Here is a 21,535-nt window from a genome sequence, read left to right on the forward strand (position 1 = left end):
GTTTCATGAGCTGCTTTTCTTACACACACAGCAGACAACACTTCCTGAATGCCGAAAATGGCTGTGAGAACAAATTAAACGTGGCAAATTGGACATGATGTACATGTTGTAACGCACATATGGACTTCCTAGAGACTTCTGTCTATAAGCTCTCTCCCTCCTCCATATTCTGTTTAAATCTCCTCACTCTTCTTACTGACTATTATCCTTTCTGGGCTTGGTCTACATCATATTAGATTTGTTACCTTTCATTTTCAATACAATCTCAGCATCCAACACATTCTCACTCCGACCTCACATATTGATGCTTTGGTCATGGACTTTCCACGTCCACATACGACGTGAAAGGTACCCTGGGTGTGATGGTCATTGATCTTTTGGGACACCGTGTCAAGTTGTCTTCTTTCAAGATACACTTCCATTTTCACAGAAAATTTGCCGTTTACATACAGTCTCTTTCAAAATACACGCGCTGCGTCAGTTGCAAATTGACGTTTAGGCGTCAAAAACAAGTGGTGAGTTTTAGGAAAAAAGATCAGGGTTTGGCTTTACAATCTTACAGGCGGCAAACACCGCTCTCGGGTGAAAGTCAGTGTTTGATGGACCCATCCCCGCTCAGATGTTCGCTGACCTAAGTATCGTCATTGTCCCGCCTCATTTCCTCCTGACGCTGCTGGGTGCGTTAAAGGATGCCTTTTTTTTGTTGGTTTCTGACGCCGCAAGCCACTGCCCAAGCACCAGATTTCGACGACTTCAGAGTAAGACCGTGCTCCAGCATCAGAGGTGTTGCTTTTATTATTGCCCTGTTAGCTTAGCTTCTAGCCTTGCCTAATTTACTAACTTAGCTCCAAGACATCCCCAGTTAAAGGTAAACAAGGCAGAAAATAACTGGTTACTATTCTTACCACTATTGCCAATGAAAGTAAAAGTTAAAGTTTTCCTAGATTGCCATATCGCCTTGCTATATTTGTGTCCGCAGTTTTCAAAGCATCTTCTTGGATGCATGCTGCTCACGGCCTGGCACCAGGGGGCTCATTCATGAACACACTAAACAAGGCCTTAAAGAGGCGTACGGCACTTCCCATGCAAAAGTTGTGATCTATAAAAGCAGACTTGATGGGAGAAACTTTGACCCATGCTTACAAACATTTTAGAGACAGGAAATTGGCAACACACATGATAAGGTGGAAGGTGCTTGTAGAAATTGTTGAAGATTTTTTGGCGGGCACCATTTCTGGCTTTGTCTGTACGTACATTGTTAGTATGGATCCTACGCATTGCTTTATAAATAAGATCCCTGGTCACTACCTATTTTATAAAGTTCTCACCTGTGCTCTGCACCCAACAACATCCAGACCACAGCAAAATAAGCAAAACATAAGAAAACACGGGCAGAGGACAGAGTCTCTGCAGACAGATACACTGCCACACATCTAGTAGGTCATAAGTGAAGATTGAGAGGGAGTCTATCCCCTTGTTTATAGGAAAATCCTGCATAGTGTACCCTTAAAGAAACCAAACTTGCAGATAGAAGGTCTCTTGTAGAGAGACATGGCGGAAAGTTACACCATCTTATTTCTGCTAAAGTCTAAAGTCAGAGGCACTCAACTTGCTTTGCCCCCGGGCCATATTCACAAAATGACAGGAGGCCAGGGGCTAGTTGATAAGGAAACATTCATAATATTTACCAGTGTATATAATAAAGGAAGTGCCTGTTTTCCACCTCTTAACGTTTGCTGTCCTTATTCATCTTTGCCCAGAGAAAAATCCACGCAGGTCAGGTGTACAGAGGGGCATTTCTAGGATTTGAGGACATTCTGGGCTTAGCCTTGGCCGCCGTTGGCAGGTGCAAGAGATCCTCCTCTGGCACTTTTTTTTTCTCTTTCGGATAAACAAGCTCTATTTTGATGTTTATTTAATGCACTCTGCCACCTTATTTAAATTCAAAGTGTACACACACACACACACACACACAAAATCCCATTGTGCACCAGTTTATTTTCATTGTGAATAAAAAAATTGTTGGCGGGCCAACTGGCACCCTATCACAGGCCAGATTTGGCCCACTTGTAAGTTGAGTATCACTGCTCTAGATGTTACAGGCACTATAGGCTTGACAGGAGGCCTGTCCACGATAGTACTGGCCAAACCTCATGGACAGAGTTTCTCCCTGTTCTACAGCGTCGAAAGACTCTGAGAGAGCAACCGGTTTCAGTTTGTGGCCTGGTCTACAGTCACCGCTCCTGTCTGCCAATCACTTTATGATGCCAGTCCTGTTGCCTCAGGGTTAAACAACACACCGAGTAATAACGAGTCCATTACCCACAATATGAGATTAGCATCGCCAGCCACAGTGTTCTGTTTACCTGGAGCCAGAGCTTCCAATAATCTGAAGGTGCTGACTTTGTGTAGGTTATGATAAGGGAACAAGACACAGCTAGCTTTAGCAACATTGTCCTCCATGTTGGCACCATAAGAACGTATGTAGGTAAAAATGAAGCATGCAAGTCCAGCGAGGACATTTGTCTTCGCCAGTATGATGAGTCAGCATTGATTACTTTCAATGAGAGCCAATGGTGAGATTTGGATGCTTTTGTAATAAACAGGGTTTTGTTTTTAAGACTGGCCTGACTTAATAAGAGCGGACAGCCTTCACCCTGCTGAGAAAGGCACCACCATTTTATCCAGGGATACAGACAGGTGTTTTCAGAGAGTTTGACAGTACGGACATGAAGCGAATTCAGTGGATTTTAAAATGCATTGTCATTATCAACCCTCAGTGATGTACACAGAAAGGCTCAGTGTGGTTTCTCACCACAGTGTACTTAAGCTCATTTTCAACACTTTGGTTGCTTCGTTATTCCCCTGGTTCACTGGATACAAAAAAGCCCGTGCTCAGTCAGCACAGAGTGGTGTGTAACGCCGTTTCATCCCACACCACGCCGGAGCCCAGTGTCCCTCAAGGCTGTTCTTTAACAAATCCCATTCATTTAATATGCAGCAGCCAATAGCACAGGATTAGATTCAGCAGGAGTGTTTGATATGGAAAAATGGAGGAATTACACCATGAAAAGAAAGAAGAAGAGAAACTTGGAGACAAGAAGCGGATAGTGGGATGGCAGATTAGGCAGTGGATGGATTTAAGGGAGGTGACTCCTTTTCTTTTTTCTTTTTTTTTAAAAGCCAGTGACGAGGATCCTGCTGAGGATCGTACGGGGGACAGACACGGTTAGACGGCAATTGACAGCCTTGTGGTGTACCACATTGGAGTTCAAGAGGCTATCAAAACATTATGCCAGCGAGAGTCATAACAATGACCAGAGGAGTAATAAAAGACATAAAGTCAGGGAGATGGGGAGCGAGGGAGAGCGAGGAACAAAAAAAGGCTAGTAAGGGAGAGACGCAGAGGAGAGGGAAAGAAGAATAGAGAAAAAGAAGATTGGAGACACAAGGAGGGAGAGGCAGGAAAATCAATAGACTTCTATATGCAGCATCGAGAATGTGCCCTCTCACTGCTCCAGACAGCCTATCCAAGGACTCCAACAGCCAGCAGACAAACTGAACATCTATCCACAGACCCATACTGATAATATGCCACCCCAGCCTGCCCCTGTCTCCATTTATCTCCTTCTTCCCCCCTCCATCTCCAAATACGCACACACACACACACATTCAACCTACTGGCTCTTCTCCTCCAAATTTAACACTCTAATTTGGTTGAGGGCTGGCTGCTGTGTTATTGATGTTGCCAGAGGTCTGATCCATCTTGAGCCCGGGACAAGGCTTTAGTCAAGAAGGCAATAACTCAGAGGCATCCTGTTCCGTGTTTGCCAGGGTATCAGACTGGCATTGGTAATTTAAAGGCTGGATAGACAGCCCACGTTACTGTATCCGCCCCGCCGTGCTTTGTCACCCCGCACGGCTGGACACCGGCGCTCTGAGCCATTTGGTAAATTTCCACGCCTGCTGGGGATTCTCTGGACCCAAAGCCACTTTTGTAACTTTTTTATGAGGTGTTACAAACTTCAATAAATACTGACTTTAGGATTATACAATATGGAAATGAAGATATGAGTAATTAAAAAAGAAATAAAATGAGACGTGTTTACTTTCTCGCAGTGTTCGGAGAGAGGGATTAAGACATGTTCAGTGTGTGTGTGTGTGTTTATGTGATGGCGCGACATGTGGGGTGGATTATCGAGGTTTACTCCTGAGAAGCTTGGCATGCTGGTGCTTCTTCACATACATTTACTTTTTATGTGTGTGTGTGTGTGTGTGTGTGTGTGTCCACCCATCTGTGTGGGTTTAGCTGGAGGCCAAAGCAATGGGGAATTGGAAAGCTGGATGTTGTGTTATATACCAGTGTCTTATCACTCTGATATATGGCCAAATAGGACACAGAGGAGCTGAGACTGGCCTGATAACAAACAAGAAATGAGGATCGGAGGGAAGTACAGAAATGTAAAGAAAGAAAGGAGGGAAGCAGGGAGAGAAAAGATGAGGAGAAACAACGTGCTCTCTGGAGGCCCACGGGACTGTGTTAGTGTAGTCTCTGATCATTGATTAAAGAGGTTTATGTACTCCCACCTACAGCATCGTAGAGGACACACTCACCCCTCTCTCCTCTCTCCTCTCCCAGAGCTGTCCATCCCTCTGCCCTTTCCCTCCTCTCCGTCTCTATCTCGCCGCTGTAATGTGCAGACAACCATTGCTGTAATTTTCCCTGTACTATAACTGACAACTACGAAAGGTCACTCAGTGGGAGGGGTCTCCTGCCTCTAATCACTCAACAAGAGTGACGCGCCACGCAGTCCATTCAAATGTCACCGTATCAGAAATACTGATAAAGATGAAAAATGTACTCTCGTACTCCTGTTTTTTTTTTTTTTTTTTTTAATTTCCTCTTGTAATAAACAAACTACCATTCAATCTGAAGAGAGCCAGTGTCCCTGAGCTGCAATTACATAAACCAAAATCTTTCTGTTCCAAATGAAATCTCAATTATATGTCCGCTGCATTAAATGATAAGCTCGGTGTCATGGCCGTGATCCACATTAAGCATTCAGCACAGCACTGCACCTGTGTTGAACGTGCACGCCATTATTGGTTTGCGGCTGCCCTTTCTACTGAAAACGCAGTTTTATCAGAACATCCTCCTCCTGCTGTTATTAAATGGAAGCAGTCCCCCGCTTCACCATCTCCTGTCAACTAGAACACATCACTTGACTAAAGATGGTTTCCACTGGGAAAGACATACATGTACTGCTCAGAGAACGCTCACTGTTGGCAGAAAGTGCTTGTAAATGACCAAAAAATGGGGACAATCAAGTGGTGAATCAAGTCAAGTTGGCAAGCTGGTAAAAAAAGAAACAGAGTACAGCTATTCCAAAAACATACAGGAGTCCACGGCGGATAAGGAGACAATAAACCCTTGGGTGCAGAAATGCAAAGGGCCCCACCACCTTTCCACCTTCCCTGTGGTTGTTTTGTGTCTTTTTGCAAACGTTTGGGTCTCTTTAAGGTAATTTTGTGTCTTTTTTTGGTCGTCTTGTTCCTCTTCGTAATCATACTGTGTGTCCTTGTGGTTGTTTTGTGTTTCCTTGTGGTTGATTTGTGTCTTTTTGCAGTCATTTGGGTCTCTTTAAGGTTATTTTGTGCCTTACTGAGGTGATTTTGTCTCACTTTGAGGTAATTTTGTGTCTTTTTTTGGTTGTTTTGTTCTAGTTTGTAATCATATTGTGCGTCCTTGTGGTTGTTTTGTGTCTTTTTGCAGTCGTTTGGGTCTCTTTGTGGTGATTTTGTGCCTTATTGAGGTAATTTTGTGTCTTTTTTTGGTTGTTATGTTCCAGTTTGGAATTATATTGTGTGTCCTTGTGGTTTCTTTTTGTCTCTTTGTGGTTGTTTTGTGTCTCTCTGTGTTTTTTGGGGGTCTTTTGCGGTTGTCTGGGTCCCATTGAGATACTTTTGTGTCTCTTTGGGGTGATTTTGTGTCCTTTTTTTGGTTGTCTTGTTCCAGTTTGTAACCATATTGTGTGTCCTTGTGGTTGCTTTGTGTCTCCATGCAGTTGTTTTGTGTCTCTCTGCAGTCGTTTGTGTCTCTTTGAGGTGATTTTGTGTCATTTTTGGTGGTTTTGTTCCTCTTTGTAATCATACTGTGTGTCCTTGTGGTTGATTTGTGTCTTTTTGCAGTCGTTTGGGTCTCTTTAAGGTTATGTTGTGCCTTACTGAGGTGATTTTGTCTCTCTTTGAGGTAATTTTGTTTCTTTTTTTGGTTGTTTTGTTCTAGTTTGTAATCATATTGTGTGTCCTTGTGGTTGTTTTGTGTCTTTTTGCAGTCGTTTGGGTCTCTTTGTGGTGATTTTGTGCCTTATTGAGGTAATTTTGTGTCTTTTTTTTTGTTGTTATGTTCCAGTTTGTAACCATATTGTGTGTCCTTGTGGTTGTTTTATGTTTCCTTGTGGTTGATTTGTGTCTTTTTGCAGTCATTTGGGTCTCTTTAAGGTTATTTTGTGTCTTTTTTTGGTTGTTTTGTTTCAGTATGTAACCATATTGTGTGTCCATGTTGTTGCTTTGTGTTTCCTTGAAATAGTTTTGTGTCTTTTGCAGTCGTTTGGGTCTCTTTAAGGAAATTTTGTGCCTTATTGAGGTGATTTTCTCTCTCTTTAAGGTCATCTTGTGTCTCTTGTTGGTCATTTTGTTCCAGTTTGTAATCATATAATGTGTATCCTTGTGGATACTTTCTATCTCCTTGCGGATGTTTTGTGTTTTTTTTAAGTCAATTGGGTCTTTTTGAGGTAATTTTGTGTCCTATTGAGGTGATTTTGTCTCTCTCTCTCTCTGAGGTCATTTTGCATCTTTTCTTTTTTGTTTGTTTTGTGTCAGTTTGTAACCATATTGTGGCCTTGTGGTTACTTTGTCTTTTTGCAGACGTTTGGGTCTCTTTGAGGTTATTTTGTGTCCTATTGAGGTGATGTGGTTTTTGTGTTTTGTGTTAATTTGGTGCCTTTTTTGTTCATTTTGTGCCAGTGTGTAATTATGCTGTGTGCCAGGGTTGTGTGAGACTTGGGTCTCTTTGTATTTTTGCCTGTTTTTGTCATTATTTCATGTCTCTATGCTGTTCCATCATATCTCTTTGTGGTTGTTTTTTTCTCTCTTTATGGTCATTTTGAGTCTCTTCCTTATCAGAATGTTTTAATTTGATTAACATTTTGCAGGTGAAGGCCAGCGGGGCCCCGCTTACACTGCAGCCGCGCTCAGTAATCCATCAGTTCACAAAAGAATTTGGTGGCTTTTGTGGCCACTAAACCTGCACAAATAAGACAAAAAGAAACTCTGTAATTCTCAAATGCACCCCTAACTGCACTGCCAAGCAAATAGCGTCTCTGAGCTCCTGTGCTATTTGCACAGTATCTAAATTATATGCATATCTTTGGTGCAAAATTGGCCTCTTTCTATGCAAATGAGCCTCATTGCAAAAACAGTCCAATCCACAAAGATCAGTGCTAATAGCCACATGCAGGTACAGTGAAATTTTAAGCGCCTCAGAGAGTTGGTGGTCACTAAAGCGCATTTATTTGGGGCGTCATATGTCACACCCAGACGTTCCAGACTGCCTCAAGTTTTGAGGAATGTCTCTGCACTTCGTCAGTCAGGACCTCTAGCTCAAGGTGTGAATATTTCAGATTTCTTTTCCTCTCTGCCGTTGTTCTGCCTACTGTGTTCTTGATGCAAAGACAACATGTCTACTTTGCCACATGGATAATTGCAATCAGAAGCATAAAAGGGCAAACTGCACTCAGCTGCAAAACTTAATAGGCATATTTGCGCTGTAAAATCATTAGCGCAATATCTTTTGTGAAATGGCCCTCGAGACAGGGCAGATTGTCGCTGAAAGTGATGCACAATTCATGTTGCTACCAGCAGCCACAATCCATTCTTTGTGAATTTCACAGCACATGACAAATGCTCATCTGTCAAACATATTGCAAAATGATGTAAACGCCACTTCTACAGACAGAAGCAAATATTTGTCTGAATGACTAAGTGTTGACATAAGATGCATGTATTCTGAATAGGCTGTTACCCTCATGACTAGTGACTTCATATAAATGCAGCTTCTGAATCTCTACCATGTGATGACTTATAAAGAAAAGTCTTGCACTTTGCTGAGCAGGGTGACTAATAATCCGCGTCAGAATTTTGAAAATGTATTTTCAAAACCCAGAAAATACCAGACGCACTGAGCCGAGGATCAATGAGCGACATTAGCAGTTTGGCAGAAACACACAATAAATATTTCAGTCATTTCAGACAAAGACATTAAACATAAGGAAACACATTTTGGCTGTTTAGTTTACAAATTCAGCCGAGGAAGAGACGAGTGGTCCTCGGAATATAGCGTTTGTTGTGTTTATTTAGTCTGTTGTTTTCTGTCACAGTAGCAGGTCCATTAACTATCAAAAGAAATCAATGAGAGCACGCTGAGGCAAACAGCACAGACACCGCTATTATGGTGAACAACAAGTTCGGGATGGAGTGCGAGACGGGAAAGTTGAGCCGGCCGCGAGAGAACGAGCCGAGCGAACATGGACAAACTTGAAAATGAGAAAGGAGAAGAGACCACAGTCAATTACAAGTCCCATCTTGTAGTTTGTGTCTACATTGATTTGTTGGGGACTAGGATCTCTGCCTCTCCCCAGTTCACCTAATTGCACTCACTCTGACCCGCTAATTACTTCGCTAAGACCTAGTTGGTCTCACCTTGGTGCACTGCCTCGCTGTGCTGTCTCTCTAAACCAACGTGGAAGGAAGGGAGAAGAGAGGGCAAGCCTGGATTAAGAATGCATGATGCGTGTCAGAGTAGGAGAGAGAGGGGAGATGTAGAATGAAACAACAAGAGACAGACACAGTAAGGAAGGAGAGGTGTATATATCTGAGGTGGTTTGCAGAGGCTGTGAACTCGGTTGGAGGGCATTCAGCAGCGTTAACGCACTGCTGTTACTGTACTGTATGTCACCTCAGGACAGCGATGAAGTGAGTGATGTTCCTGTCTCTCACGGAGCTGCGTACATAATTAAATGAATGGCTACTGATTAAATAATCACTCATAATCACGAAGATAACAGTGACAGTGAAGTTCATTCATCTGGAGCTCACATACCTGATGGGATTAGCCCAAAGGCCCAGTTGGGTACAAGGATGCCAAAAGGGTTGTTTGTGTCTTTGTCTTTGTTGCCTGTCGACACCGGAGCTTTGTGTTCCTCTGACTTTGGGCTCATGCCTTTGAAAGGTGTCCACCGACTCCCAACAATGAAGGACTCAGACACTGCCGACCTGGATTCCATTTGTGTGGCGCCAACGTTGGAGTCTGACGCGAAGGTGGTCAACTGAATGACACCAGTAGTCGTTTGAGATCCGGGTGCTAGAGTAGCTGAGAGACGGTCCTGTGGGTTGGGGGTTGTTTTCTCCGTCTCTTCCCGAACCCAAGAAATGGAAATAGACGACTCCTCTAAGGTGGCGCTCTCTGAGGAATTTTCTGTGGTGATTGCTCTGGTGATAGGATCCGTCCTCTGCGTGTCTCTAGTAGTCAGAAGCTCCACTGTGGTCACCTCAGTGGTTGTCAGCACCTCCATTAGGGCTTCAGGTGTGGAAGTCACCACCTCCTTTCTGCTATTGTTTTTGCTGTTCTTCCTAAAAAGAGGAGTGAAACCTGAATTTGAACTACTTTCTCCCCTCCATGAAGAAGCAGAGGAGATGGTATCAGTGGGTCGGCGGATGTAGAGGATCTCCCCCCTGGCCTCCTCTGCTGTGTCAGACTCCTGGGGGCCCTGAGGTGGGGTGGTGGGCTGCTGCACCGGCTGCCACTGGGACAGAGTGGTGTGCTCTGCCACAGTCACAACCTCAGTCTGGCCTTGGCTGAGTGAGGACTTTTTTTCAGAACTCAGTTTGACACTGTCGCTGTCCAACTTGTTGCCTGTCAATCCAAACCCACCAGGAAAGTTGCTCCCTTCACTGCTCCCCTCGATCTCCTTCTCCTCTCCTGATGCAGTTCTGGCAGCTGATGGAGTGCTCAGATCCTCTCCATCCTGGTCCTTTCCTTGGCCTGAATAGTTTTCTGGGTTGTCCTGTCGAAGGGAAGTGGGCAGGGTTATCACCTCAAGTGGCCCTGCTTTGGCCTCCATAGGCTCCCACGTGGGACGTTTGCCCACATAGGCCACATTTCCAGGGGGGCCAAGTTTGGAGCCACGCATGGATTTGATGGCCCATTGAAAGTGGGTGCTGGGGGCGGGAGGAGAGGCCGGGCCTCCTCTGGGACCCTGAGGGCCAGATATGTTGACATGTTCACTGGGTGGTGATCTCTCTTTGGGTCCTGATGCAGTGAATTCTGAAGGGAATAAAGAGACAGAACAGACTAATTAATATGATTTCATTACGGGGGCGGGAAGAAGGACGGGGTGGATTTAATTTAATGCATGTGGAATTAGCAATTAAAAGTCAAGCCTGGCTTACATGAGCCCCATATAACTATGACAGGGAGCTCAGTTTCAATATTATTATGAAAACATGACTCTAGTGGGAATGGCAATGTGAGCACTGGCTGGTATGGGTTTCTGTCATGTATAGACTATTTCACTGATTTGCTTTTACTGCATATGTTGTTTTTGGATGTGGGGCTGTGTGAGGTATTTATCCATATTGAGTGTCTTAAGCCCCGTTTCCAGTGAACACTTCCAGTATGGCACCTTTGGAACCAAAGGTAACCCTTCAGACATGGTACCTAGACCCTAGTGTTTCCACTGCAAACAGTACTCTTAAATGTGGGCGAGGTTGTTGTCACTCACTGCTTTGTCCAGCACTCACTGTATTTCCTCATTACTGGTGACACAGATGGAAGTCTGAACCTCATTTATCGTCTACAGAATGAGGCTGCACGCCAACTTTGTCTGAACAAAATATCAAAGGCTGCGGTGAAAATTTCTCGCGATGGAATATGTAAAAATAGCAGGTTTGTGTATTTAGTCGTTCTAAGGCAAGCTCAGGGGTTTACTGTTGCTGTAGAATATATGCAGTTCACATAATCCATACATCCAGTTGAAATTAATATATATAAACGCACGAAGATCCACTCATTACGAAAAGTGTATGTCATATAAAAACTAAAGTAATGGTCAGAGTTGTCACCCTGAAATATAAGGTGTGCTGATTGATTTACATTGTCAACTCATGCATTGAGTAACATTATAAGTAAACGTTCCACCTTAAAAGTCACCGGCAGTCAGCCCAGTAAATTAAGTTACTTTTTACTCAGACTCCAGCTGCTGTGAGAGGCAGCAAAACATCCTTTGATTTTATGGCTTCAGTCTAATAAAACTCTCCACGGTATGAACAGTGGGTACATGAGCTTCAAAACCAGACACAACTCAGCCCTGAGCAGAGTGACCGTCCTCTATTGACCAATCAACAGACTGCAGTGTTCACAGCTCCACCTTTTAGTACCAGATCTGTGTGCTAGGTACCCCAACAGAGGGGGGACCAAAAATGGGGCCGGTACGGAACGGTTCCATTGGTACCATCCACAACTTTTTACAGTGGAATCAGAAAAAAAGCGTATCGAACTGAACTGAACCATACTGTACTGGTCAGTGGAAACGGGGCTTTTACATACAGTAGATGTTAGTTGGGGTGCCCCCAGTTTCAAGAAGCAGGCATAAGTACCACCACAGAAGGTAAGCAATGTACTGCTATGGATGGGGGCAGCTGTAAAAACACATTACAGCCAACTAAGAATACCATGTCATCTATGCTCTCTTCAAAGCCACCAGACTCCTTTGACAAAAACAGTAATTTTACCTCGTAGCACATGGGAGCTGGTGGGCTACTGCTGCCTCGATCTGTTAGATTGTTTGTGTTTTTATGTGACTTCAGTGAATCAAAATTAACCCAAAAGTCATACAATGACACAAACAAGGTAGCCAATTGAGGCAAAGGTAGACTAGCAACTCCTGTATTCTGCAAAGTAAAATGACCATTTTTGTCAAAGGTGTCCGGCTTTGAAGAGAGCACAGATGATGGCTTCAGTTCATTGTCAGAAAGAGCTGTCTGACAGCAAGGTAGAGCGGTGAAAATACTCTATATATAGCGTATACTTAAACTGACATTGAGTATTTTGTTGGCTAAAATACATTTTACTGCTGCCCCTGTCTATATTTGCACATTGCTTCACTTCTGTGGCATTACTTCTGCCAAACTGCAAGTGTGCCGACTGCCACCCACTCTGGGAAAAACACTGACTGTGAATAAGTACCTCATACAACCCCACTTCATAAAACCTAAAGCATCCCTTTAATATACTTAACTGTGATTAGAAAGTGTGTAGAAACTTAAGAAGAAACTAAGACCACATCCACAGGGATTGTGTCCCACCTGTTCATAGCTTTTCTCCATAACATTATGCATTCATGACTAAATAAGCAACAGCCAAAAAAACAAAACACATCCTTGGGTATTATGGCTAGACATCATTAGCAAACAACCCCCAAACTGTCATCACATTTTAATTCAAATGTTGCCAAATCCTGGCTGGTGTATGGGAGGATGTGTCATCGCCTTTTCCCAACGGAAAAAGAGCACAGACAGAAATATAAATACAGAAACCTCTTATGGGAAATAACCCACACTGTTCTTAATGTGACAAAAAACTGTGTTCATTAAGCATCCCATTGGTCCTAAACCTAAACAATGAAACTTTCCTGCAGATACCTCATTACATGTGAAACTTTATTTTCCCAAAAGCTGTCTCGCTGCCCAATAACCTCTGGTAAAGAGTCGCAATTTTTTATCCAGTCCTATGAATAATTTATTTCAACGTATATTTTTTATATGCAGAAACGTTCACATTCATAAATATGCTCATATATTCATTTTTAAATTGGACTTTTTCTTTTTTAAAGGCACTACGGTGATTTTTTATGTCATAATACATGAAATTCTCCAAACAGCCTTTGTGGTATTTGGTGGTTAATACGCTCTAGCATGTGCTTTTTTGGAAGTTTGTTGAATCTGTCCTTTCAGGCTGTAGACAAACTGCACTTTTTGATGAAGTGAAAGTAGCATTTAACTGTAATTCACTGTAACTTGGATGTTTTGGGCTTCTTTCCTCCCCAGTGGAGCTGATCTCTGTGGCTGCTAAAGTTGCTGGAGTTTGGAGACAAAGATGGGACTCTCATGGACGCCCATAAACACCCGGGCGCACGCACGCAGAGACACACCAAAAGGATGGAAGGATGTATTCAAAGTAATTTCACACCTCTCTCCTCTGTCCCTGTTTTCTCATTCCCTGCAGATTCTTTTACCCCAAACAGTCTCCTGCAGGGACACACTTGCCTGTGGTGGGAGAAGCCATGTGGAAAAACGCAGGAGCGCTCGCAACACGATAAGCAAATGACTTGCTCCACAACAAGCTCCATCTAGACCTGTTTATTTAGATGAAGTGGCCCACTGTACCTTATCAGCTTACGGCTTTAAACCAGACACTGTCTACACCATCAATAATTCATTCTGTCTGCATGTGTGACTCACGGCTGGTGTGTTGTTGGGTTTTTTTTAGGACTGCAGTGCAGTCGTGTTACTGAGAGGCCCTGCTAGTGTTGCTGCCATCATCATTGCTCAGCTCGTTTGGCTGTCCTCAGTTCAGTTAACATGTCTGAAAAGTACAGCAATATGGGGGGGGGGTGCGCAACACAACCCGGCACAACAAATTACCACGAGAGGGAGAACATACACAAATATGTCCATGCATAAAATATTAAAATGTGCTTAAATTATTCAGAAGGTCCGCTGTTGCCTTATGCCCAAGTGAGGTTTATGAGCCTGAGGTTCATTTCCATAAGAGCCGTGTAGACCGGCATAATTGTCCTATTAATAATCCAAATAGCTAATTACATACTTTCACTACACACGCTGATGAAAGTGAGAATAATTAAACACATTAATCTGGTTTGATCATCTATGTAATGACCCATGTAATAAATAAAATGAGACAATTAGGCATAGGTTTGGATGATTTGAGCAAGTTCAGCTCTGACACTGTAAATCTGTCGCCGGAAAAAAGCCACAGCTCAACGGTGAAAAGCAGCAAAACAAACTTATAATAAACCCTATTCAGACGGTAATTGTGTGCTTCCACTGTGAGTGGTTCTGCTGTGTTGACTCCACTTTACTGGAGTAAACGGGCTGAGAGAATCCCTCGGGTCAGGCAGACATGATATTAAATTGTGAGAGTGGAGGATGACAATGAGAGAGACACAGAGAGAGCTGGCACCGATGCCACCTCAGCCCATCTGCAGATATGGTGTCTAATAAAAAAGACTGAGGGGAAGTTATTGCGTGGCCATGTGAATCATGTCAGGAGCATCTACACTGAGTGTCAGAGCCCACTGTCTCCCATCGAATAAATTCAGTCTCTGGGGTTGACGTGACTGGTGTGAAGCAGACGTGCATGTCCTTGACAGACAGCCGGGACTCGCATGTTGAGCTTATTCAGATTCTACGTGCGTTTATTGGAGCCAGATCGCTCCAGTAGGAGCTCAACAAAATAACACTTCATTCAATAAAATGTTCAAAAATATTTTGCTGTGCAGGGGGGGATAATTTAAGTCATCGCTCTACATTCAGAGACCTCTTTCAAATTTTCAAAAATAATTTGATTCAATACCTAAATTCTAATCTTTCTTGGATGCGCTGTGTGCAGTGCAGAGCTTTACACCCTCCCTCAATCAAAGAGGCAACATGGCACCATCAGTTAAGGAGTGTTGAGATCTGAGGAATAGCCTGCGGTGTGCAATAACAGAGTTAATTCAGCTCACTGATGCTAGTTTAAGAAGTGACATCAGTTGGGCAGCTTTCCATCACAGCAACATTAAAGAAAGAACGACTCCTCTTCACACCCCCCCCCTTTTTCTGTCTTCCCCTTTCTTTCCTCTTCCTCGCTCCACTCATCCCCCTCCTGTGTTGCTCATCCTCGCTGTAGTGATCATTGCCACCTACCTTCAGAGAGCCGGGGCCTAATTGGCAGAGACATAGATGGAGGTGAGAGCAAACGGCAGCGCAGCCCAGCCTCCACGTTAATTGGATACAGCTGTGAATAATGCATGCGGACTAAAGCTCGGATTTTCATTAATACCATGGGGGCTGGCATTGGATTTCAGGTAGCACAGCAGTGAGTGTTTATATTAATAAAGGCGGCAATTGGTAGGTGAGAAAAGCCTATCACCTTTATTGAATCATTCTTCTGGATGACTGTGGGAGCCTCTTAGTCTTTCTTTGTATCCTCCCCTACAGCTGATGCCAAGGATGTGTCATTTATGGTGACCATTAAAAGAAAAGCTGCCTTCTTCCACCCAAGGCTGTGGCACACTTCCTTTCCAGCTCCTATCCGCTACATTTTTCTCCACTTTTGGCCGATGATCAGTTTCTGAGCTGTATTTGGCTTTACTACAGGTGCCTTGCTCTGGTGGTCCAGCAAACTTCCAGACGCAAGCAGCTCCTTTAATCTTTAGTCCACCTTTACCCCTGCAGTTACAAGCTAGAGGAAGTGATTTTGGGTTCAGTGCCAGGGTGCTTTCAGGAAGACATGAACATTGACCTGGTGACCTTTTCTATCTGTGTGTGGTGTACCGCGCCATTCCTGAGGGAAATTCACTCCACCGTGGATGTAAACTGTCTGACAGGACCTTTCAGGTGCTTCAGCTTGCACACATGCAGCACACGCACCCACAAACTAACAATGGACCCCTGCCAGTGTTGGGGAAGCTTCTCCGCAATGAAAAGTAGTTAAACTATATTTTAACAAAAACTTTGAGCTCATTAAGGCAAATTTATTTTCAAAAAGTATTTCAATCGTGTGAAATGATCACAATCTGAGTCTGGAAGAGTGTAGGAGTCCTCACCTAACCAGCTGAAGATGTGTTTTAAGGAGATATGCCCCTCTCTCTCCCCCCCTTTCATGCTTACCTGTCCTGTCCATTAAAAAGGCAAAATGCCCAAAAAAAATATCTTAAAAAAGAAGAAAAGAAAACCTTCAGGGGGAACCTATTTGTCGCCATTTACGTGAGGTAACAAAGTGTAACACATCACATTATGTTACATTAGCTTGGATGTGTTATTGGTGCTTTAATGTAATTCTAAAAAGTTTGAAATTAATTCTTGAATAATTTTGTTAATAAATATTTCATGAGTGTCAATTGTTATGTGACAGTAAACAAAAACAAACATTTTATTGTGATGAAGGTGATGACACACGTTATATAGTCTTGTGCACGGATATGAAAACAGGTGTGCTTTGAGATTTGGGTTTGCCCTTTGGTGTGCCTTGGGCACAAAAAGTTTGAAAACGAACTGGCCTACTGAATGTATACACATGCTTTTGTTTTTTAATGATTTTAACAGTGAAACAAAGACCGACCCTGCTGTACAGGAACCAGTGAAGGGAAGCAGGGAAACTTTGCTGATATTGAACCAGCTGTGTGTCATCACAGTGTGTGCAGATGAACGTTGTTTGACTTCCATTGGAGATCCCTGCCTGTCTGCTGGTGGAAGTTCGGGTACTAGCATCACAAACACTATTCATCTGCACACACTGCGATGCCACACAGCTGGTTTAATATCAGCAAAGTTTCCCTTTATATTCATTGTCTTGTGTGGCGATCAGCAGTGATGTGGTGGTTCACTTTTACACTGTGATCTGTAGCCTATAGTTCGGCTTTAGCCTCTAACTATCTTTGTCTTTTTAACCTGTTGTTGCTGCTGAGTCAGTTTGACATCCTGGATATATCCTTCAAACACACTGTAGACCCCTCTGTCTGCTTCTCTCTGGAATCACTGTTTCATTGTTCCAAAAATATGATAATATTTCTTCAGGGAGTGCAGTTAGTTACAGTGTGGGCTCCATGCTTACTCTTGACAGCTTGTCGGACCATCACAAAGGGGCGGGGCTTAATGAAGGTTTCAGTCAAATAGCAGGTGATTATCATTAAATGACTGAGCTGTGGCACTGTGTCATACTGGTAAAAAGGTAAATAGCATCATACAGATTCAATGAATATGTAGTTTGTAATCAGCCACATAAACTACACAACCCAAAGTAGTTAACTACTGTAAAGGCTACTGAGATTTGAATGTAGTTAAACTGACACTCAGCTACTGATTGATCTACATGTAGTGAACTACTCCCCAACACTGACTCCTGCATTTGTCAGGCCTTCTCCTTCCTCCCAGAGCGTGTCTCTCTTTGAGTCTGTACACAGACTTGTTAAATTTCCACCCATGTCTGGTCGCTTTGTTTTCCTCATCCCTTTCTTTAATATATTCTCCACAGCTAATACCAGTCAATTTTTTAGTCTGATACTTCTATGACTCCTAAAAATAAGCTGTAATTTGTGATGCAGGTCTGCTTTGTTCTAAACAAACATTACATATGCGAGCAAACCTTTTATTGCGGAGTGGATTAAAATGCAAGCTTAGCCCGTACTCTCCCTGACAGCCTGTACTGTAAACAAAGCACTCTGTCGATAAATACGACAATGGAGGCAGAACAGTCTCCACTCCAACATTCTGCATTACTGTATGTGGTGTGGCCCCTTTTGTTTGTTTGCAATTACTGTTTAATTTAATCTACAGCGATACTTCAAATTGCCCTGCGGAGGAATATATTATACTTTACTCGAGGGAAAGGAAGAGAGCATAGAATAGAGAGACAGTTTAAAAAAGCATGACATAAACAGATCCTATATTTGCCAGCCACATTTAAATGCACCAGGCTTTCGTGGGAAATAGAACAGTTTCAATTTACCCTCATTTCTATTTCAATTTCATACTCGGTTTTTAGTTTTAAAGGTTAGAGGTGAACCCAAATACACTCAAACATAAAATGAGCTCATACCGTTACTGCTGGATGGAGGGTTTGCCGCAGTAGTGCTGGAGGCTTGTTCTCCCGGCGGAGTCGTGGTATCGTTTTGCCTCGTGCTTTTGACTGCAGGCACTAATCGAACCAGCGGCATCACCTCTTTCTCCTGCTCAGACAGCCCTTCCTGTGGATTCTGTAGTCTACTGCTAGGAGTCCTGAAGGAGAAACTACCACTCCTGTGCTCCATAATGGCATTGTCCATGCTTCCCTTGTTTCCACTTGGTTTTGGTACACTCAGATTTCTGCTGGATGCCTCTCCCTGCGTCTGGTTCTGTCCTGCTTTTTCCTCGAGCTCTGAAAGCCTCTTTTCTGTCTCCTCTACCTCTTCTCCTCCTCTCCAGTACCTGAAGGGCCTCATCAGAGTGTGAACAAACTCAGCCAACACACTGTTACCAGTCTGAGGCTGAGGAGTGGAGGAAGCCATGGAGGATGGTGTTGGGGTGTCAGATGATCCAAAATAGCCGGCGTCTTGTTCTTCGTGAGCAGAGCCTCCATGGCTCTCCAGGGTCTCGAGGTCAGAAAGGCCCATGGCGTTGCTACTCTTTGGGACGTCAGACTCCTCCAGGCTGGGTTGGCTGGTTATGGGTCCATCCTGTTTTTCACCCCAGCCCTCCTCTGGCCTTAAGTGGATGACGACATGCTCTTCGGAGATCTCAGCAGAGCTGTTGATCCCAGCAATAGAGTGGACTCCTGCGTTCTCCAAGTCAACCAAGCCAGTCCAGGTAGAAGTTTTGGGGAAAGGGGCACTACTACGCTGGGCTTCGGTGACAGAAGGGATGGCCTCTGCTGCTGGGTTTGGGGCCTGGTACAAAGCCTGTGCCTCTGCAGCCTGGACCCCCGCTGGCTGGTGGGCTGCAACACACAAAAGCCGCATTTCAGCAAAAGCAACAGAACTGTTTGTAACTGGAGCTGCTTTATCTGCTCCTGCACAACACAGCTCTGAACCTCTTTACCTCTCTCCTCCCGTTGCTGTAAACCTGTTATTACTGCTCACACAAGATTAAATTCAGAGCATGCCGCACGGCATTGGACTGAAGTTTTACCACATGTGGCTCTAATTTTTCTACCGCAAAATCCAATAATTTTCAAATTAACAAACACACATAAGTTGTGCACATGCCACATTAATGAGATTGTATCAACGATATTATTTACATGAAACAAATTTATGCCGTCAAACAAAACGTATTACCATTTTTATCTACTTGTAGCGCTCTGAAAGACATCATTTGTTTTAAATATTAATGCAAATGTGCATACAGCTTTGCGATGTAGAGGTTCATCTATCAGCTGTTTGTTTTGACAAATGCACTGCTGCTCTGCTCGCATGCTGTTCTTGTTTACTTAAAATGATTGGGTTATGTGGATGTTTCGCTTCAATGAAAATTTCATAAGCTGACACTGTGAGAGATGAAAATGTCACTTTTTTCCCCCATCTGTGGAGATACAATTGTCAAATATCAGTCTGCTACAATCAATGGAAGCCAGGAAAACAAAAATAAGCCCCAGATGCAGAATCATAGGTTTGATAATGCACGACATAAACAATATCACTGAGCAGAATGTGATGTAAAGTCGATCCAAAGTGACGATAAAACTAACTTATTCCAGTCTCAGTTGGCACATGATAAAAGACAAGGTCAGACACACAGTCACTGCAAACCCCAGTTGGACTCATTCATGCTCTTGCTCTTTCTATCTCTCTTCCTTTCTTCCTTACCTTCCTCTCTTTCTCTTTGTATCCCTCCCTCTCCCTCTCGAGCTTCACTACACGCAACATACAGGCCCTCAAATCCATCAGGGAGGGACACAAATGTCACACAATCTCTTCGCAACTACTTCATGTGTGACACAAACATGTCGTGCTAATTAAAAACCAGAATGGAAAGCAAGTCCCCAGACCTCTCTGCCGTTGCCATGGCAATTACCACAATGATGCTGCACCGAGTTTATCATCACAAGAGCTGGCGTGTACCTCGGTAGCAGAAGGCGTCGTACAGGGCCGTGGTGTCGGGGAAGCCAGTGCGGTTGGGGTTGTTGTAGACAGTCCGCACCCCGGGCTCGTCTCCGCCGCAGTTCTTCCGCGGGACGTTGATAGGGTAGCGGGCGCTGCCGTCTGCAAGCCAGCCGGGGTCACACTGGTCCAGGCCGGCCTGCCAGGCGAGGTAGAGCTGCCCGACAGTGGCTAGCTGGGCTCCAAGGGCGTGGCAGTGGGTGGAGGCTGTGGCCAGGCTCAACTTATCCGGCACTGTGGAGTGGAACACTTCACCTGGGAGGAGACGAAGGAGAAGAGAGATTTATAGTCCATGGTGGTACATACAGCCCTCAGTAAAGATCGTCTTTGTTGAGCTGGCTTATGATTTGTGAGTCTGGTTGTACAAAGTGATGGAGCTACATTTGTGTCTGAGTCTGTTTTACGAAGAGTGTGTGCGTATGAGTCTGTCAGCGCCTTCTTTTACTTTAAAGCCAGTAAGTTCTGGCTATTTTCTTTCTCTTCTTCGTAAACTCTGACAAAGAAATAAAGGTGGAGACTTGAAGTTGTGTGATAAAAGCAAAGTTTTACGCGCTATGCATAAGAACGCACTTTATTTTTTTGCATAAAAAGTATTAAAAAAGGCATGAGTGATTCAAAGAATGGACTATATAAAGACAGTTCTTTGAATTCAGAGCAGCAGCAAAGGGGGATCTAAGAGAAAGACAAATACACTGACTGCAACTGAAGGAGAAGAAGAAAAGAGAAGATGAAGAGAGGTGGGGTTGATGTGGATAAAATAGTGATGCAAAAATAGGGCCTCGGCAAAGCCAGGCAGAGAGAGCTCAAGAGGACCACTGTGTCTGTGCAGCACAAATAAAATCGTGTGATCAGAAAATTCACTGGCAGTTCAGTTTGTGATGAAAAAAATATGAGCGGGAGGGGTGGACAGTGGGAATGAGGAGCGGAGAACAGATGAAGTTGGATATGAGGGTGCAGGAGATTTATGCCGAGAGTAAAGAACGGTGTTGCTGATTTATTGAACTGAGATGAGGGGGTAAAGGGTGAAGATGCGGACAAAAGAAGAAAGAGGAAGAAAGGGATTATGTGAGGAGTGATATGTGAGAAGAATAAAGAAGACGATGGAGATATTTATGGGAAGGCTGGTGACAAGTTGCTAATTAATACTGACTTATGGTGAAATAAAAAAAGAAATGATGACAGAGTGAAAAAGAACAAACACTTCTGATACAGCAAACCAAACAGTGTGGAAATTTCGACATAGAGAATTCTTAATTTAACCAAGGTTTGTTGTTTTCTTTTTACAGAATAATGGAGAAACACCCGCTTCATATCCGCTAGCAGACAATTATCTGCTGATTGATTCAATCAGGTTGTTAATTTCACTTAATTATATTGTAAACTGCTGGATACAAAGTCTGCAGGTGGTCATGCAATCTTCTCCGCTCAGCATCTCAGTCACATACAGGGTCTTCACATCTATAAATAGCTCTGGTACTGTAACTATTACGCTTAATAACAGTTGTGGTCATACCACCTAGTAACAAGTGACCCAGATAGACGTTCCCCTGCAGGGTGTT

The 21,535-nt window shown here is 43.6% G+C and overlaps 1 protein-coding gene across 2 annotated transcripts in view; it reads right to left on the minus strand.

Annotated features, from left to right (window-relative positions):
* ncanb (neurocan b) overlaps nucleotides 1–21,535 on the minus strand; it is a 213,021-nt gene that overhangs the window by 102,954 nt on the left and 88,532 nt on the right. For both annotated transcript variants that reach the window (XM_033621852.2, XM_033621853.2), the window contains exons 7-9: nucleotides 19,938–20,231; nucleotides 17,939–18,814; nucleotides 9,161–10,384 (exon numbers count right to left, since the gene is read on the minus strand). In XM_033621852.2, the coding sequence (XP_033477743.1) occupies nucleotides 9,161–10,384; nucleotides 17,939–18,814; nucleotides 19,938–20,231 (2,394 nt within the window). The remainder of the gene's footprint in view (nucleotides 1–9,160; nucleotides 10,385–17,938; nucleotides 18,815–19,937; nucleotides 20,232–21,535) is intronic.

The sequence above is a fragment of the Epinephelus lanceolatus genome, chromosome 6, assembly GCF_041903045.1.
Source record: "Epinephelus lanceolatus isolate andai-2023 chromosome 6, ASM4190304v1, whole genome shotgun sequence".
NCBI lineage: Eukaryota > Metazoa > Chordata > Actinopteri > Perciformes > Serranidae > Epinephelus > Epinephelus lanceolatus.